General features: G+C 40.4%; 1 protein-coding gene across 1 annotated transcript; it reads left to right on the forward strand.

Moving 5' to 3' along the window:
- The first annotated feature begins 4,713 nt into the window (after positions 1–4,713).
- oprd1b (opioid receptor, delta 1b) lies at positions 4,714–19,118 on the forward strand. Its single transcript, XM_088327329.1, has 3 exons — positions 4,714–5,072; positions 11,136–11,491; positions 14,049–19,118. Exons 1-3 carry the CDS (start codon positions 4,798–4,800, stop codon positions 14,576–14,578), a joined length of 1,161 nt encoding a protein of 386 aa, XP_088183455.1. The 5' UTR covers positions 4,714–4,797; the 3' UTR covers positions 14,579–19,118.
- Positions 19,119–21,057: the final 1,939 nt, after the last annotated feature.

A 21,057-nucleotide genomic window follows, 5' to 3' on the forward strand; every position in this document is an offset into this window, starting at 1 on the left:
TATTTTGTCTTTTGTTAGCATATTTGGTATTGGAGTAATCCAAAAGTAATTGAAAGTAATCAAGTAAAAGTAAAAGCCTAAATAAAGTTAAAGTTAAAGTAACCCTACCCAACCCTGTCCAATATTGAAAAAGAAGCTGCCCTACTTACAAACGATTGATCGTAAGTTGAATTTGTATGTAAATTGCTTCGGTGCTATATTTTGTATGTTTAAGGTTTATATAAGTAGCCTCTATTTTTTTGTACTAAAAAATAAACATTTCATAAAATAATATTCGCTATAAAGATAAATAAAGTTAAGTTCAACTTACTTTTAGAAGATGAGCTTCAAAAGTCAGGCGACTTCCTCCTCCGTGGTAGTAAGTGGACGAGAAAAAGCGATCCAACCATTTTCTCAACCGCATCAAGCTTTCTTATTCCACTTTCATTTCAAAAGAAACGGCTCGCCTCTTCTTTACACTTTACACCAACCATATTGAATGGAAGCACGCGATATTAAACAGTAAAAGTGTCATACCGCAGTGGAGATACAGTATAGAATGTTTACACACGAACTAGGAAGAGGAAGCGGATTTCTTCTTCGGGGTGGATGCTGGGTGACCTCTCACAGCGCCACATGCCGGTAGTGGTGTAAAGAAGCACTACAGTAATGTCCTCTACTCAGAAAAAGGTGCACACAATACAAAATCAAACTTACAGCAATGTCCGGATATTTTTCGACATCCTGAAAAAAATGTTCGTTTTTACTGTTTTTCGTAAGTCGAATGGTCGTTAGTAGGGGAGTGTCTGTACTTTTATCCGTAATGAGTACTTTAACGGGGCAGCACGGCGGCGCAGTGGTTAGCGCTTGTGCGGCACAGTTTATGTCATGGGAACCTGTCGTGGGTTCAAATCCAGCTCCGGACTTCCTGTGCGGAGTTTGTATGTTCTCCCCGTGCTTGCGTGGGTTTCCTCCGGGCACTCCGGTTTCCTCCCACGTTCCAAAAACATACATTTCAGGTGAATTGGCCTGTCCAAATTGTCCCTAGGTGTGAATGAGCGAATGAGTTGTCTGTCCCTGTGTGCCCTGCGATTGGCTGGCAACCAGTTCAGGGTGTCCCCTGCCCACTGCCCGGAGATGGCTGGGATGGGCTCCAGCCCCCCCGCGACCCTAATGAGGATAAGCGGTACGGCTGATGAGATGAGTACTTTAACGTGTTATGATAAAATTTTGTGAGCGGCTTGCTTCCCGCATCCAGCGAGCACCGGATCGCGGGCGCTGCCCTTCCTCTTTCCATCAATAAACTTGTGGTTAACGCTACGCAATTGGGTCCTGATTCAGTTCTAGTCGTGACAAAAAGAGTCCCGAATTTTTGTATTTTGATTTGTAAAATTACTTTAATAATACACTATGCCTGGAAAAAAAAAGAAAACATCTTGGACATTCCCCAGAAACTGAGGAGAACATATTCAAGGGTTTGAAGATACAAAGACAATATGGATATGGAGTGTCTCAACTGTTAGTTTTAGAATGTTGTTGTTTAACTAGTTACTTTGTTCTACTCAACAAATTTTGTCTTGCTGTGATTTTATTTTTTATTTTATTTTAACCATGCGTTTTGGGAGGTCTTCATTGATTTGAAAAGTGCTACATAAATGCAGACCATTTACCATTTACCATTTGTCTGTGTATGTGTAGTTGGTGTACTTTAGTTGTGTCAAGACCAGAACGGAAACAGGACCCAATCGCGTAACGTTTACCACAAGTTTTATTGAAGGAACGAAGAAGGGGTGCGCCCACGATCCGGTATTAGCTCTCGTACTAGTGTTCCGAACACGGAAGTGGATCTTCCGTAGCAAGAGATGGCGGTGTCAGGGGCGAAAAACTGGTCGGGAGCTGGGACTGGGAGAGCAAGACGTGGTTGGGTTTGGAAACGAATCGTAAGCCGGGACGGGAGAGCAGACGTGGTTGAGATCAAAACAGGTCGGGAGAGAAACAGGAGCAAAAAACGGGACAGGCGTGAGTCAGGGTCGAAAAAGGACTTGCCGTGTAAAAACAGAGATTCACAGACGGACTGACAACAGAGGACTGACATGGCTGGATTTAAAAAGTGACAGGCAGCCAATCAGAAAGCCCGCAGCGGCTGGCGCCAAATAAGCGGGCACAGGTGATTCCAATCGGTAATCATGACAAGTTGGGGTAAAAGAAGGGGATTTTATTCTTTCATTGTTCACAGAATATTTTTTAAAACAGCACTTCGAGGGGCCATTAATTGCCTAGAAAGTGCTTTACAAATACATATTGGTTTATTGGTTTTGAGTTTGACTAAATAGGCGCCGCACTGTGTTCGTAAGGTTTTTTACTTCTTAATAAAGAAAATGGAAATCACTAATTAAAGCAGGGGTGTCAAACGCATTTTAACTCGGGGGCCACACGATAGAACAAACATTCTGTCGGGGGCCGGACTAGTAGATTAGAGAGAAAGAAAGAGAGAAAGAAATAAGAGAAAGAGGGAGGGAAAAGGAGAGAGGGCGGGACAAAAAAAGAAAAAGAGAGAGAGGGAGGTAGAGAGCGTGACAAACAAAACAGGTAAAAAGTCATGAGAGAGGGAGAAAAGAAAGGGAGAGGAACAAAGAAATCCAAAGAGAAATAGAAAGACCGAAGGAGAGAAACGAGAAAAGAAAGCGTGAAGGGTATGAAGAGAGAAAGAGAAAAGAGAGAAAAGGAAAAAAGGAAGTTAGAGCAAAATAAGTTAAAAAGACACAGAGAGTGAAAGAGACAGAGAGTGGGAGTAAAGGGGTGGAAAAGAGAGAGAGCAAAATAAATACAAGTACAGTGTCTTTGTGAGAGGCACCTGGCTTAGGCAACATCAAGTTAACATATTTCAACCTGCAGCTCGTTGTTCTCTTGCGCTTCTCTGAGTGTTGTCTCGTGGGCCGGATTCAATCCCTTAGCGGGCCTGATCCGGCCCGCGGGCCGCCTGTTCGACACCTGTGAATTAAAGGATGAATTGGTTGGGGTTAACAGGTATCAGCTACTTGTACCACAAACCTCCCCCAAAAAACATGGGCAGTATTTTGCATTTTGAACTTTTTACCAACTCGCTTTCACTTACCGTAAATTCCGGACTATAAGCCGCTACTATTTTCCCAAATGTTCAGCCCTGCGGCTTATTCAGTGAAGCGGCCATTTTATGGAATTTTTCTAACGGCCACCAGCGGTGCTAGAGTATAAAAGGTACAATTAAGACCAGTAGAATATGTGTGTCAAGAAAGACTGCCACCTAAAAGCATACATTGTCTGTAAAGTTAAGGTACGTTCCGATAATGAGAATTACCGGTAGATAGATAGATAGATAGATAGATAGATAGATAGTTAGATAGTTAGATAGTTAGATAGTTAGATAGATAGATAGATAGATAGATAGATAGATAGATAGATAGATAGATAGATAGATAGATAGATAGATAGATAGATAGATAGATAGATAGATAGATAGATAGATAGATAGATAGATAGATAGATAGATAGATAGATAGATAGATAGATAGATAGATAGATAGATAGATAGATGGATAGATAGATAACTTTATTCATCCCCGTAGGGAAATTCACACTTCCAGCAGTCTACCCCGTTGTTTATTAACAGATGAACATGATGCCCTAGGGGTGCTTGTAGCGGAGTGGATGACGTCACGCTAGTCCAAAAGTTCCAGGGATACACCACCTCGTGTTAGCAAGTCCGCCTCCTCTCCGATTCCCCCCGGCTTTCGTGTCTCTGTATAGCGGCGTTGAAGCCGGATAGCTCCGGGTAGCTCCGGGTGGCTACACGTTAGCGTCCGGAATGCTAAACGTGAGCCACGTTTCCGCAAAACACAGCAACTGCGCTCCCTGTGCGCTTCGACGTTTTCCACCAGCACTCGAGGATCTTATTTGGTCGTGAGTTCGCATTTACCATGATTACGTATGGTACCGAAGACTTATAACGCCGCTAGCCGCTTCGCTAGCTCCGGCTCTTCTTCCACGATAGGCCCCTTCATCACGCCGGCACGAGAATTCTTCAGGGCAAGGAGTTAATTCCTTGAATAAACGCATTTTTGTGCGCTAAAACCCATGTCCATAGGATAGAAGTAATCCATAGTGTAGTTGTCAAAACGGGAAGAAAAACACTGAAGATAGAAGCAGACAATAAAACAATAGGGCAGCTGCTGGAAAAGGCCGCTTTGATCTGTCTGTTGTCGCAGCGGACAATAGTGGATATATATTTTTCCCACTCTTAACTTTGGAAATATACGTTTTGTTTCCTTGTATTACTTTCAACGGGACCCGGACTTTACAAGTCTGCATCATACGTTAATTACGGGTATCATTTTCTAATTATGATGTCTACTGTGGTTCTAGGATTTTGTACTATGTAGTTTCAATCGTGGAACTTACAACCTGGTCTGGGTTAAACTTTTAATTATGACGCAAGCTTTAATGCGGGCGCACGCGGCTTGTATATGGGGCTTGTGTAAGTACAAAAGTGGCAAATCACCCAAAAAGTGGTGGGTGCAGATTATAATCAGGTGCGCTCTATAGTCCGGAGTTTACGGTACGTACTTTGTAGGCAGTGCAAAACAAAAACCTGATGGAGAGGGAGGAGAGAGAGGGGTGAGAGAGGGAAAACGAGCGAGAGGACTATACCCTATGACAATTTGACTCGCAGTCTCAGTAGTCCACCGTCCACGCGCCGTGAACAATAAAAAAAACTCTCTCTTTTAATTAGAGGAAAACTAAAAAAAACAAAAAAAATCTACTTTGTTTTTATCCTTTAAGATGGAATTCCCTACTTTTCCTCCGGGTGACATTATCTACGCGTCGTTGATCCCCTTGAACGCAACGCCGGGTGATGCGCTCCTGCTCGGACCGCCGTGGGGCTTCGGGGCCAATTGGACCGACAACGGGACCAGAACCGCCGCCAACGGAACCAGCGCGAAGGCTGGTCGCGACACCGCCAGGGTCGTCATCGCTGTGTGCATTACTGCCCTTTACTCGCTCATCTGCGTGGTGGGACTGCTTGGAAACCTTCTCGTCATGTACGGAGTCGTCAGGTAAGAAGGAATATGCCCACAGCACAGCCATATATATATTAACAGGGTTGGGTAGGGTTACTTTAACTGGATTACTTTCAATTACTTTTGGATTACTCCATTACCAAATATGCTAATAAAAGACAAAAGAAACTAAGTATGAATAAAATTACAAAATTTTGTGCAGGCTTGGGGAGTAACGGAATACATGGAACGGCAAAAATGATGTTGGCAAGCTGTTTGGATTGATTTTCATTTTGTTTCTGTCGCATTTTATGTTCGTTTTGCCGGAAATCAAAGAGATCAAAGCCAGGAGAGAAAGCTTACCACGGGTTGTGAGTCATCATATGATGAAATGAAATGATTTTAAATGATCTGCATTTATATAGCGCTTTTCAAGTCAATGACTTCCCAAAGCGCTTTAGAGTGTGCTTCATATTTAGTTTGTTTTGTCTTATTAGCATATTTGGTATTGGAGTAATCCAAAAGTAATTGAAAGTAATCAAGTTAAAGTAACCCGACCCAACCGTGTATATATATATATATATATATATATATATCATCTCATCTCATTAGCTGCACCGCTTATTCTCAGTAGGGTCGCGGGGGTGCTGGAGCCCATCCCAGCTATCTCCGGGCAGTGGGCAGGGGACACTCCGAACTTGTTGCCAGCCAGTCGCAGGGCACACAGAGACAGACAATTTACTCACTCATTTACACCTAGGGACAACTTGGACCGGCCAATTGACATAACATCCATGTTTTTGGAATGTGGGAGGAAACCGGAGTGCCCGGAGGAAACCCACGCAAGCACGGGGAGAACATGCAAATTCCACACAGGAGGTTCGATCTCATGACCTCAGAACTGTGCCGCACACACGCTAACCATTGAGCCGCTGTGCTGCCCTCTAACAGAAACAAATACTTAGTAAAACGACTTAAGAACTCTAAAATGAACAATCTATTTCAGACAGACACTAGGGTGCCCCGTTAAGGACTACTGAGGTGCCCATGGGCCTGTTCTGATATTAGCTCACCTGTGCTGAGTCATTATGATTTACTAGTAAAAAAATTGTCATTGACTGATTCTATTTAACCCTAATTCCAAAAATCAATCTGGTAGTGACATAGTTATTACATAGTAATAACATAATAAGATTTTAGAAATTCATATAAACTGTGTGCCCTTTGCACTCGGTCAAGTCAAATCAAGTCAAGTCATATTCATTTGTATAGCACTTTATCACAAAACGTATCAAAGGGCTGTACAGAACACAACAACAACAAAAACAAAATCACAAGTAAAATATAACGTCAGCTAAACAAAATATTTTTGTGGGAACAGGAACATTTTCAGCAAAATATGGAAAAAGTAAATATGTAACATGGTTTGAATAGAATCCAAATGCCAAATATGATACAAATCAACAAAAAATACATTTAATTAAATTTATATATATATATATATATATTAGGGTGGTCCTTAATGGGGGTCGAATTTTTTTTTTGGGAAATATTGGGCTCTGACCCCCCGCATATGTTCTTATATCGATAAAAACACACTGTGTGCAATTTTGAACAATTTGGATAATATTTAGAGGTAGCTCAACGACTTTGAAATTTCCCAAAATGGTAAAATTTTGGCAATTTTCGAGAAAAAACGGAAATCTTAACCCTATGTGTACGGCGTTTTAGAACATCCAATTTCAGTCCATTGCTTATAATTGTAACACAAGAAAAGTTACAAGTAACTTTGTACACTAGGTCTGATATAATGTGCGAAAAATCCTTATTTTTCATACCAAAATTTCAGAGGCCTTGAGCGACCTCTAAATATCCTTTGATTTTGATGAAACTTTGCCTAATTACGTTTTGTATATATTGGAACATATTCAAGGGGTCAGAGCATGAAATTTTAAAAGTCGAAAAATAAGGACCACCCTAATATATATATATATATATATATATATATATATATATATATATATATATATATATATATATATATATATATATATATATATATATATATATATATATATGTGTGTGTATGTATATATTTATTTATTTTTTTATTTTTTTTCTGCTCTTATCTAACTTTTATAATCGGTCTTCCGGCCACTCAGCTTATCAGGCTGGACAAAAGGAGGCAGGAGATTGATAGAGGGTGATTTTATGCATGTGCTGGTTTTCATTTATTATATGGTCCAATTAAGAAAATACAGTCCAAATGCCAACCCAAATGCCCAAAAAGCTATAAAAAAAAAGAAAAGATTATTCGAACGTGTGTCAGTGAGACCCGTAAGTGCATGCGGCAGCCCGACAGAGGCTGCAATGATGATTTCAGCCAGAAGATGGCGTCAGCAAGTAAAATATTGTGAAGTTACGGACACCACCTTTACCAGAAGATGGTGATAATGCCCTGTTCGATTTCCTCTATCTGTTCAGTCAATCGGTGCATTTAAGACCGATCATATCTCTTTTTATTGTGATTTTCTTGGTTTTATTTCCATTTACTGCCCATAAAAAATGGGCCCCAAGGAAGTCAGTGATATAGGGAAAGGAAAAGGGAAAAACAGCGGCAACATTGATTGAGTTGAAGAAGGAAACTAAGTCCTTTTAGTTTTTGCTGGTCATTTTATTTTTTGGAATATATTTGGACATATTTGAGTCAAGTCAAGTCATGTTTATTTGTGACGCCCTTAATCAAAAGGAGTGGCTTCACAGACCACAAACTATTGCAAATCACAGACTATTCTTACACCATCCCCTGATCTAAAACCTACGTGAGGGCAAGGAAACACTCAAAAACTCAAAAACTGCACATGCGGACATCGCCCTTCCATGATGACCAGGCTGCAATGGATGTTGCATTAACAAACAATAAAAATAAAATATCAAATAATTTAACCATAATACAAAATAGAATAAAAAGAATGACCAGGTTGCAATGGATGTAGCATTAACAAACAATACACAGATATTGTCAACATCAAATATAGGTCATTCATAATCTATAGAATAGAAGTGTGTTTTAGGCCTAGATTTAAACAGTTCCGCTGAGGTTGCAAATCAAATCTCAGTTTTTTGTTTGGGTTGCAGCTTGTCATTGGGATGGAATGGTCAAACCAGTTGAAAACCAGTGCACAAACAGATACCACATCCACTTACTATTCACCAAAGGGAGGGGGGGGTGCGATTTCCAGCTAACTTTTGTGCTAAAACCTTGTGGCCTACCAACCCACCCAATTACCCCCTCCCTCCCCTTAAATATATTTCTACAACGTAATGCATTCATTTGCAGACAATGATCAATTATCTAGTCTTGTTTGCAGCTACGACATTTGAAATACAAATCAATAAGCAAATTAAAAGAAATCACACAAGTGAATGATTAAATATATAAATAAAAATAAAGACTCGCTCCAAACGGCACATGAAGAGAACAGAAACGTTTCTGCAGAGGAGTCATTTTATACAAGTGCGGTTTAATGGACGTTACAGTCGTTGTGGCAGAACAGAAGCTTTCATGGAGTCGAAACACCATCACAGCTCTTTGCATCCGAAAAGCTTTTATTATCTCGGGGAAAGCAGCGTATCATTGTGCTGAGAGAGGAAATGAGGCCAAAATACATAAAGCAGTTTGGTTCCTAACCTCGTTACGATTTAAAAGCAATCAGATTGAATCACAGCGGACTTAAAGATATTCCCAAACAGATTTGTTTTCCAATTAGGCACAGAAAATGTAGTGTTCCTCCCTACAATTATGCAAAGATGTTGCAAAATATTCCACGCACTGGGGAACTCAAGCAATTTAGTCTCAAAGTGAATCCGTCTGGTTTGTTTACTGTAGAGCCGTGACATCATTGAAGTAACAGAACACATTCAGAATGGTGAATCCTGTTAACACAACATGTGAGGCAGCTTCGAAACAGACAGCAATTGTAGTGAACAAAATGTATCAGACCCCAATTTCACAGGCGACTATTAGGAAAGAATATCTCTGACATATATGTCCAGGAAAAAAACGTTTTAGTGAACTAGCTTATCAAATCGAAGCAGTGGATAAGGCAGGAGACGAGGATGAGGGTGAACCCGAAGAGGATTGAAGGAGATTGGTAGGTTGTGTTTAAGACCTTTCCTCTGATATATTGTTTGATCAATTACCATTTTTCCCTTTTTTCATAAAGGTGATTTTGCAATCTTTTATTACAAAGCGCAGTTTGCTTGTCAGTCGGGATCACACCGTTGGGAAGAGGTCCATACTAAAGACAGACAGAATGGATATATTTATTATTGTGAAATATAGATGTTGCCATACAAATATTACATAAACCTTGCCCAGATGTATAGTTTTGGGTAAATAGCTCAAAGGGGTGTGGCAGTAGGGTGGCAACCAATCTCTGAGTTAATCAATTTTGGGGAAGAAAAAACAAAACAAAAACAGATGTAAATCAGTTGTAAATCGGCTTACGCCTATTTAAGGATGACCAAGCCAGCATAAATGATCGCTCATGCCTAAAATGGGTAGAAAAACAAAGGAAGATAACTAATAAAATGGACTGGAGAATAACCAGAATGGCAAAAGCTCAGCCAACAATCGGCTCCAGGATGATCAAACACAGTCTGCAGTTACCTGTAAGTGTTGTGACAGTTAGAAGAAGCCTGTGTGAAGCAAATTTATTTTCAAGAATCCCACACAAAGTCCCTCTGTCAAAAAAAAAAAAAAACACGTGAAGAAGAGGTTACAGTTCGCCAAATAGCACATCAACTGCCCTAAAGAAAAATGGAGGAACATTTTGTGGACTGATGAAAGTAAAATTGTAAAATTTTGGGGTCCAGGGGCCATAAACCGTGTAAGGACCCCCAAACTCTGAATTAAAACCTCAGTACACATTGAAGACAGTGAAGCATGGTGGTGCAAGTATCATGGTCTGCGTATGTTTCTCCTACTCTGGTGTTGGGCCCGTTTATCACACACCAGGGATCATGGATCACTATGTGTTTGCCAAAATACTTGAAGAGGTTACAGTGCCTTATGCTAAGGAGGACATACCCTTGAAATGGTTGATTCAACAAGACAATGACCCCAAAAAAGCCAGTCGACGAGCAAAGACTTGGTTCCAAACCAATAAAAATAATGTTATAGAGTGGCCTGTCCAATCCCCAGATCTCAATCCAATCGAGAATGTATATGAACGTTATTAGGCAATCATGGAGTGAAATAACAACTGAAAGGTGCCACAAGTTGGTTGACTCTATGCCACACAAATCAGTTATAAAAAACTGTGGTCATGCAACTTTATACTAGGATTGCTAAATCCTACCTTTTGGAAATACAAAATAGTTTTGAGTTTGTACAGTCAAAGCAGACACTGTTATTTTTTCAAACACACTATTTGCCCAATTGCCCAGCCTTTGGAGCATGCCTAATATAAATGCTGGGTCTTGTTTGTTTTCGAAGAATCTATTGCACCTACCCGTAACTTGTTTGGCATGTAACAGTAAAAAATATACTAAAACCTGAGATATTCTGGTTAGTCACATTCAGGGTTGGGTAGGGTTACTTTAACTGGATTACTTTCAATTACTTTTGGATTACCCCAATACCAAATATGCTAATAAAAGACAAAAAAAACTAAATATGAAAAAAATGACTAAATTTTGTGCAGGCTTGGGGAGTAACGGAATAAATGGAACGGCAAAAATGATGTTGGCAAGTTGTTTGGATTTATTTTCATTCTGTTTCTGTCGCATTTTATGTTTGTTTTGCCGGAGATCAAAGAGATCAAAGCCAGGAGAGAAAGCTTACCACGTGTTGTGAGTCATCATTTTATTCATATTTAGTTTCTTTTGTCTTTTATTAACATATTTGGTATTGGAGTCATCCAAAAGTAATTGAAAGTAATCCAGTTAAAGTAACCCTACCCAACCCTGGTCACATCGCACTGCTATTGCTTTGAACAGCACTGTATAGATTTAATGCAAAAACCACAAACTATTTCCTTACATTTTACATGTTTAAGAATTTGGGAATTTTAATTTTGGAAGCCTCGCCCACTTTGTTGTTTTGCCCTCGGTCAGGTACACCAAGATGAAGACGGCCACCAATATTTACATCTTCAACCTGGCCCTAGCGGACGCCTTGGCCACCAGCACCTTGCCTTTTCAAAGCGCTAACTACTTGATGGGCACATGGCCGTTCGGGCAGCTTCTGTGCAAAGTGGTGGTCGCCATCGACTACTACAACATGTTCACTAGCATCTTCACGCTCACTATGATGAGCGTGGACCGGTACATAGCCGTCTGCCATCCCGTCAAAGCCCTGGACTTCCGCACGCCGGCCAAAGCTAAGATCATCAACATCTGCATCTGGATTCTCTCCTCGGTTATCGCGGTTCCTGTTATGATCATGGCGGTTACCAAGGTGACGGACAAAGGTGAGAAGCTAAGATTGGATTGTTGGTAGATGAAGCGATACTACCACCAATGGGCTAGTCAATGTTTTCTCTAAATACACTTTCACAAAGTGTAGGAAAGGAACAATACCATACATCAATACTTATTAACTTGATAGTGCAGCCCACCTATGGATGCTGCAAAGTCCTCCTTGCCAAGAGATGGCACTAGACCGTACGTCGACTAAACATTATCAACAACAAAAAGATTTGTGTTTAAAATCTTTTGGGCCATGCTGAAAAGGAAATGTCTGATATAAAACAACAGGTCAAGCTTTATGTACTCATTAATATTAAATATTGAAACAGAAATTAATCTTAATATAATATTAGTACCAGGATATCAGGGTCGTACTGGTGGGTATCAGCTACCTTAAAAAAGCTACAAATATCAGTCACCAATACCAAGGTTGATAAAAAAAATATTCCTAAGTAGTAGATGGAGCTATACCATAGTGGTTTAACCTATCAACAAAACATTACTGAAAACAGAAAGATTTTTGTTTACAATATTTTGTCAATGTGTAAAATGAAATGTCAGCTATAAACATGACTAGTTGTCAGTTATAAGAACGAAAAACCATTAACCTTAATGATATCGAAAGGTATCAGATACTTGTAATATTAAATACCAGCCTGCCAACACCTACATTGATAAACATGGAAAGTCCTCCTTGGCAGTAGATGGCACTATCCCACAGCAGTCTAATATAGATGAATTATTATATAGAACATATATTTTTGTACAATATTCTGTGAAATGTGACTAGATATGAGTGTGTGAGTGATTGATTGGCTGTCTTTGTGTGCCCTCTGATTGGCCGCCAATCAGTCCAGGGGGTCCCCTGCCCACCGCAGGAAATCAGAGCCCCGAGTGAGGATAAGCAACTGGAATTCTAATTAAGGAATATTTTGGGCTCAGGAAAAAAACTCAATTTCAGTTATAAATTAAGGGATTAGATATCACTACTTCGTATTTTCAAGTATTGAAAAGGAAAAATAGGAATAATACTCATAAAAATAATATGATAACAGTTTCACAAATGTATAGCTGGGTTACACTGGTAAGTATCAGCTACTCGTTAAGACTCAATTTAAAAAAAAACGTAAATCGTCAGGAAGAGATATTTCCAATCTAATCTCTAAACATTTCCCCAGAGAAAAATTGCAAACAGATTATTTATTTTCTCTAATGCCGAGCTTCTCTCTCGCTGACCTAAGAAAAAGCATTCACCCGTCATTGTTATTTGTTTCTTTTTCTTTGTGGGAGATTCACTCACTGGATTTTGCCCCCCCTCTTGCGCCCAAAAACCTGCACGCTCGACGTACCCGCATGCTTGGCACGCCTGGAATACATTGCGCGGGTCCTCCACAAATACAAATAGACAAAAGGAACAAAAGACACAAAGAACAATGACAGGTGGACAATTAAAAAAGAAGTCAGTGAGAGAGAAGTCCTCCTTCTCCCTCCTCGTCCCTCCTCATCCCCCCTCCACACTCCTCTTCCTCCCTCTGTCTTCCTCCTCCTCCTTCCTCCTCCTCCTTCCTTCCCATTACAAAAAAAATTGTCAATTAGGGTTTGCTTTGGGCCCTGTCCCTCAAATCAAGTTAATTTGCTGGGCTCGGGCTAGGCAAGGCTTTAATACCCGTGGGCCTGGGTCAGGTCGGGCTAGATTTTTTTAGGGCTCTGTCCTGTCCAGTAAAGTGTACTCAGGGGAGGCTGTGCCTCGTCTGTCATCATGGAAATATAAAGATATAGGTACATTACATGGTAATATTTATGCTTTGTGTGATATTTGACCAGTAGATGTCGCTGTATAGTATAGTGTAGCCCAAAACGAGTAATAAGAAGCACAAGAACGATTGCAAACTACGGAGACTAAAAGTGACCAAATTGCACCATTTTAATTTTTATTTTTTGCTAGCTTTTTCAAGATTTGGGGTTTTTAGGGATACCCTTAGCAGCAAGATGACGGACAATCATGTCAGCTCCCTCTAGGGGAGCCTAATGTTATGTCAAAATAGTTCAAATTTCTTCATTTAAAAAAAATGCAAGTTTATACGATAATTCAAGTATTTTGTGTTTTTTTCAATGAATTAATTTTCTAACATATTTTTAACAGTCTTCTAACTGCTAAAATAGGTTCACCAATACTGTACCGTCTCTATAATGAGCACTGATAGCTAAAAATGGCTAATGTCAGTACAGATACAGAGTAGTACTCACCTATGCCTATTTTTTTAAATGGGACACCACTGGCTAGCTCTCAAAATGCGTCAATTTAGTTTTTGCACCTTCTCCCATACTAAAAAAGTACTTAAGTACAGCAGTACCCCATGGTATGGAGGACTTAAGGTTAAAAAAAAAAAACGCCTTGAAGCAGTACTGTCTGTGGCAGGTGCTTGTGTTGAATCTTGGGAGTGAGGAGGCCTTAGGAATGACGGCATTGGATCTAGGTAGTTAAACTTAAAATTTGTCTATCCGCACCCACCGCTATTCAACCGCAGTGTTTTTTATGCGTTTTTCATTCCTCCCCAGGCAGCGTTGACTGCAGGATCATATTCCCCAAACCAGAATGGTACTGGGACACCGTCACCAAAATCTGCGTCTTCATCTTCGCCTTTCTGGTTCCCGTGCTGGTCATTACCGTCTGCTATGGTCTGATGATCCTGCGGCTCAAGAGCGTCCGCCTCCTCTCCGGTTCCAAAGAGAAGGACAGGAACCTGCGCCGGATCACTCGGATGGTCCTGGTGGTGGTGGCGGCCTTCATTATCTGCTGGACTCCCATTCACATCTACATCATCGTCAAGACCATGGTGAAAATCGACCACAAGAACTTACTGGTGATGGCCAGCTGGCACCTGTGCATCGCCCTGGGCTACACTAACAGCAGCCTCAACCCGGTCCTCTACGCCTTCCTGGATGAGAACTTCAAGAGGTGCTTCAGGGATTTCTGCCTTCCCTATCGCACTCGTACCGACAACCACAGCTTCTCCCGCGGTCGTAACAGCACCAGGGAGCCCGTGTCCGTTTGCGCCCCCGCCACCAGGGGCAGACCGCCGGCTTGACTAGGCGTGGACAGCGCAGGGATCCAGGAGGACCTTCAGACCGAAGTCACGCAATTCTCCACCACCGGAGTGTGAATGCTGGCATTTATTCCGCCGTTGGCAAAGTTATCTAGCGCTCGTGCCCGGTGCTTTATGAAACGGATCCCTCGTGAGGAGACTCAGCGCTTGGCTTTCAGAATGCTGAAAAAATGCCAACGTGTGCCTGTAGATTCCAAACTGGTGAACAGAAAAGTACTTTTGGTTGGGAGATGAACTAAGGGGGGAACTATTCCAATCAGGAATGCTTGAAAGCTGAACGTAGGACGATGTAAAAATAATCATGTAAATCCCAAAAAATATACGCATAAACACTTGCAATCCATTACCGTAAATTCCGGACTATAAGCCCCCACTCTTTGCTCCATTTTAAACACCGCAGCTTTAAATAGGGTGCGGCTTTTTCCTTTTTCTTTAGCTTGAAGGCCGCGAGCAAAACAGGAAAAGTTGCAAAAAGCATTTGCTCTAAATAAAAACCACCAATGTGACGCCTGGTAATATTAATGACACCCATGGAGAGAAATAACCATATTTTCTAGACTATAGGGCCTAAAAACCTCAAATTGGTGAGAAATTTTAAAGTGCGCCTTATCACCTATTGTGCTTTATATACCGCAGTATACGTTGGCTATGATCGGAAATGCATGCAGTATTTATAGGTGTGCGTAACTACATGAGGTTTTATGGTATACTACCAGTTTTGTGCAATGATTTATTAATCGATAAATATCGCAGACGAAAATCGCTAGACCACTTGACCACACAACTAGATTTGAACCCTGATTGTGGGGGTGGAAACCCTGACACTTTATCACTAGACCACCAGTGGTACAGATAACATGCGAAAAGGCATTACTTTATGTAATTAGCAAATTATTTTTACAGTGCCAGGAACTAATGTTTGAGAATGGAGGAACCAGAAAGTCTTTCAACAAAATACTATACAAGCTCTACATATGTATACATATTAAATGTCAATGCCGCACAGGTGAAGAACTACCAGGCTGCAAAACAGAAAGCACTTTGCAAATCAGTATTTCTGCACCCTGAGCAAAAATAGTGTGATAATGAGATAAAATCGAATGCCATTTCGTTTGTCATCTGTACCACTGGTGGACTAGTGGTTAGGTGTCCTGTGTTTCGATTTCCGTTGCATCCAATGTTTTCCGATTATGGTAAGCGACAATTATCGACTTATTAATTATTGCACCTATAGGTACCAACGCTTATACAAGAATAAACACGTTAACTCTTTACTGTAGTCTCAAGTTTATGCGCCTTGGAAAATATATCACAAAAGATTATTTTTTGGAGGGTGTGTCTTGAAATCCGGTGCGCCTTTTTGTGTGGAAATTAAGGTAGTCCATGTTTTTGACAACATTAGTCATGTAATAAATACCAGGAGGAAAACACTATGTTGGTAGTACGGTACTTTATTCAATATTTACAAAGTACTCACGATATTTCAACTTTTTCACCCACTAATGTTGTCCTAAATTTATACAAAGTAATCTATTAAAACGCTATACTTCGCTTTCCATATCATCGGCGTCCTTCTCATGTCGTTGGAGTTTCCTTCAATTATCAAGAAATGTGGACAAGAATTTGGTCCGTCACCATGGCAACCATCACCAAGTACGTTTAGGTTGCAATCTGGCACTATTCTTCACAGTTTCGGTGCCCTAGTGCTGTGGTCTAGAAATATAGGGCTCATATTTTACGCTACACAACCCTCATATGTGATCTCTTTCAGCGCAGTAGTAAATATGTGCTCATATTTACAATCGCCAACTTGAATGGTCTAAAAACGTGACCAAGGCAAAATTGGGGGGATAGGAGAAGGGTGCAGTTGAAGAGGGCATCAAGCGTGCGGGGGGCACGGTGCTGCTGTAAGAAATTGCCTCATTATTTCATTTTTATGGCTGTTTAAGTTTTCGGCTTAAATTCTGGTGCAGCTCGTACAAAGACAAAGTTGAGCTTCGCTCTTAAATTGGAGCTTAGAGCTTTTAATCAGGTGCGCTCTGTGGTCCGGAATTTACAATATAATCCAAACCTTAACGTGAAAGTCATTTCACAGGATTCTGTGACAACATTATTTTGTACAGTTCTACGCCATTTTGTGTTTGTACATTATCAGTTTCTGCATATACTCGCACATGAGCTGAATTTTGAACAATGAAATACCGAATACAATACAATACCGAAACTAGTGGGTCAGCTTGTCTACGCATAAAACAAAATGAACACAATGAGGCCTTAGACAGGCACCCACGTCAGCCTCTGTGTCGTTTTAGGTCCGCCAAACTCAACCCTCGTAAATCGGACTATCTCACCAATTCAGGTGCTTCGCCTGGCCCCCGATATTATAGCCTTCATCCTGTGTCCAGAATGGCCCATGCTCCCCCTTCGCCCAATATCTGCTTCCTATTCAGTAAATCAGCACCATCTTGTTTGAAAGAGACCTCATCTAATTTTACTGTGATCTAGTGTGTTTTATTGCCTTTTTTTGCCCATGATGACTCTAAAGCTGGGGTGTCAATCAGGTGGCCCACGGGCCAAATCAGGCTCGCGAAGGGATTGGATCAGGCCCGCGACACAACGCTGAGGGAAGCGCAAGAGAAAAACAAGCTCCAGTTTGAAATATGTCCACTTGATGTTGCCAAAGCCAGGTGCCTCTCGCTGTAGTTGTATTTCTCTCTCTCTCTTCCTCCCGTTTTCTCTTTCTTTCAGTGTCTCTTTTGTGTCTTTCTCTCTGTGTGTCTTTTTACCTTCTTTTGCTCTCTCTTCCAGTTTTCCTTTTCTCTTTATTTTCTCTCTCTCTTGCTTCCCCCCTCTCTCCTTCTACCCTTCTCTCTTTCTCTCCTGTTTTCTCTCCTTCTCTCTCACTTTCAATCTTTTTGGATTTCTTTTTCTTTCCCCCTCTCGCACTATATTTCTCTTTTTATCTTTGTTTCTCACGTTCTCTCTCCCCTCTTTCTTTTATCCCTTTCTCTCTTTCCTAGTCTCGCACTATTTTTCCCTCCCTGTCTTTCTCTTATTTCTTTCTCTCTTTTTTTTCTTTCGCCTCAATCGACCAGTCCGGCCCCCGAGAGAATGTTTGATATGTCGTGTGGCCCTCGAGTTCAAATGAGTTTGACACCCCTGCTCTAAAGAAAGTAAGTGATTAGTGGAAGAAAAGAGGGAAACAGTGAGCACAACGATCAGTTTGAAGAAGGAAATGATCGCAAAATAGGAAAATAGTATACGAATTTCTGCCATCGAAGTGCTGCTCACAGGTACAGTAAATGTTTTTAAATGGTTTTATTCCTATTATTTATTACTGGTATATACTCATCTTTGTTATCTACATATTTAGATAATTATAGTTGTTAAATACACGTTACATGAATATTTTGGGGTACATATTTCTTCTAGTATAGGTGGCTTAACACTGTTTTGGAGTGTCCGCTTATATGCAGGTACAGGAATAAGAAAATCCACCCCTTTTTTTTCTGGGGCGGCCATTTTAAGAGTTGGTGTTGCGGGATGATGCTCTCTGAAGCTGAACCATCATTGGTCTCTATCTGAAGCCTCTTGTAAAGCATGTTGTCTTCACCCCTCGACACTTTTTCCCGAAACGGCGCACAACCCAATACTAATAAATCAGCTCAATTAGCCATTTTAACACACAATCCACCAAACACAGTATTACAAAATAATGTGTTTAGGTTTTGGTGGCCCCTATAACATAATACTGTTCGGAAATCCTTTGGGTTGACTTTCACTTAATTTGGGGAATTCATCTAAAGGATTTTTTAAGTATAAGTGCTGTGGTTTTGTTTATATATTAGAATTTGTATTTGAACTCAATACACACATGTCTATAATCCGTTGTAAGGCGGACATTTTGCCGCTTTTGACAGTTTGAACTGAAATTACATCAAAGTTCCTCGCGATGGATGTAACCAATCAGGGTTTGCGTGTTTTCGTCATTGGGCATGAGCAACTGTAATATTTACTGGTCAGAGAGTTTATTATTCTGCTTAATTTGTGGTTCATAAACATGATAACATGCAGAATGTCGCTATTACATGTTATTGTGAAGAAATCTAAATATGTGTATATACTTAAACTGAATGACTTCATCTCACGAAACAGGAACAAAAGTTTTCATTGGTTCACATTAGCACCGGATTGTTCATTGAGGCAAATCACGCATTAAAATTAAAATATGTCAACAAAAAGGTAGGTAATTATTTTTAAACCCCCACAGCTACAGAAAACACCCATTTATCCTGTCACTGGTTGCTAGGCAACAAACATTATTTCTGTCAACGATACGTTTTCTGTAGCGTTTGTCTTCATTAGGCTCATGGTAGTGCTGATCAATTATAGTGATGTGTCCCATTAGAACCGTCAAATAGTCATGCTCACAAACCGAATTAGAAAATTCGATTCTAAACTGAGACTAAATGTGGCTACCCTGACAGCATTCGAATATCACTTATGAAATGTGCTGCCGTGATTCTTTTTTGTCAACTTTCTGCACCAAGTTTGAACACATTTGAAACGCACTCCACGATAGGAGTGGAGTTTGTACAGTAAATTGGTTTGGATACTTTCTCCGAATTGCCTCCAGCAATATCAAATATTTAGGTCCAGGGCATTGGGTGATTTCATCGAGCCCGCCATAAATTTCTGAGTCCATCACCAAAAAGTGAGTTGCTAGGTCATTTCTATCAAAAGTTAGGACTTTTTAAGAAAAAATAGAACCGAATGCTCCCTCTGGCTGCTAGATGGCAGTAAAATATATATTCTCAGCTTTATCAGGCCCAGCCTAGTAGTTTGATCTAATGTAGTCTAATCTTATTGCCCATGCAGTGCTAAAACTTGTATTTTCTATTTCTATTCTAGTCATTTCAGACCAATAAGGCAATTAAAATTTTTTTTTTTTTTCATCGCTTGGTTTGTATAGCGTGGTGAGTTGGTTCAGGTGTAAAACTGCTTTCACTCACCTGTTAAAATAAACCACTTAACACATACAATGCCAAACATAAAAATCATTTTTGCTATCGTTTGTGACTTAATGTGTTTTGCTATGGAAAAGATCTTTTGTCATCTATAAAAGTCTGATTTTGACATTGAATCTTTCGGGTATTATCAAGAATATAAAAACACATCTGGTAAATTCAGAAAGCCTAAAAAAATGTTAAAGTTGATGTTATATTTTACTAGTTATTTTGTTGTTGTTGTTGTGTTCTGTACGGCCCTTTGAGACTGCGATAAGGGGCTATAGAAATAAATATGAATTGACTTAAAATCTCAATTTTTACATGGAATGTTCAAAGATGTTTAATTTGAGCACCACACATGAATAGAAGAAGAAGAAGAATAGAATTTACTTTTATTGTCATTCTTTGTAACCATTCACACAGAACAAAATGTCGATATACCTGACCCATACAGTTAAACTGTAGCGAGCCAATGCAGCCGCAGCCAAACAGCACACCGCCATTTTAGACCCAACTGCTGTGTTGGGAGTCAATAGGTGACCAAACCCCCCAATTCCATCCCTTAATGCCGAGCGCCAAGCAGGCAGGCAATGAGTACCAATGTTGTAAGTCTATGACTCGGCCGAGGCTTGAACCGGCGACCTCCTAGTCTCGGAGCGGGCGCCCTACCATCTAAGCTACCGAGCTACATCAAGCCGATAGTCAAATCCTTAACAAACGTGTTCCAGCATTGCATTGTCAATGGTTGTAACAGCTGCTTTAATGTTATGTGATATATTGAAGAATGCTGTCTACGGACCATTCTTCTTTGAAATAGCCAGAGTCAATGGTGAGACGTAACCCACCATGCCGGAAAACTGGTGAATGGAAAAATAGAGTGAGAAAGAGTTTGGTGACATAATTTTCCAATAGGATGATGCGCCACCAAACTGGACCCTCAGGGTTTGATAGTTTCTGAACACAACACAGCCAGACAGATGGTTTGGACGGTCTGGGCAGAATGATCACGATCTTGTGTCTTGGCCTCCTAGATCTCCATATCTCACACCATGCGATCTCTTTTTGTGGGGATTTGTGAAAATATTGGTGTATTTGCACTCTATCCTAAGAAACGTGGATAAGCTGAAGGCACGAATATCAGAAGCTGTTGCAACCATTAAAAATGCAATGCTGGGACGCGTTTGGCAAGAATGATGTGTATCGTGTGACCAATGGTGCTCACAGTCAACATCTTTGAACATTCCATGTAAAAATTGGGATTACAACCTTTCTGAATTTACCAGACGTGTTTTTATATCCGTTATACATTCTGAGAGATTCAATGTCAACATGTGTCTGAGACTTTCATAGATGACAAGAGAACTTTTCTATCGAAAAACATTAATTCACAATAGGAAAAATGATTTTCATGCTTGGCATTAAATGTGTTAAGAGGTTTATTTTAACAGATGG

This window comes from Urocampus carinirostris, chromosome 2, assembly GCF_059441175.1.
Source record: "Urocampus carinirostris isolate Australia breed hairy pipefish chromosome 2, RoL_Ucar_1.0, whole genome shotgun sequence".
In the NCBI taxonomy this organism is placed as follows: domain Eukaryota; kingdom Metazoa; phylum Chordata; class Actinopteri; order Syngnathiformes; family Syngnathidae; genus Urocampus; species Urocampus carinirostris.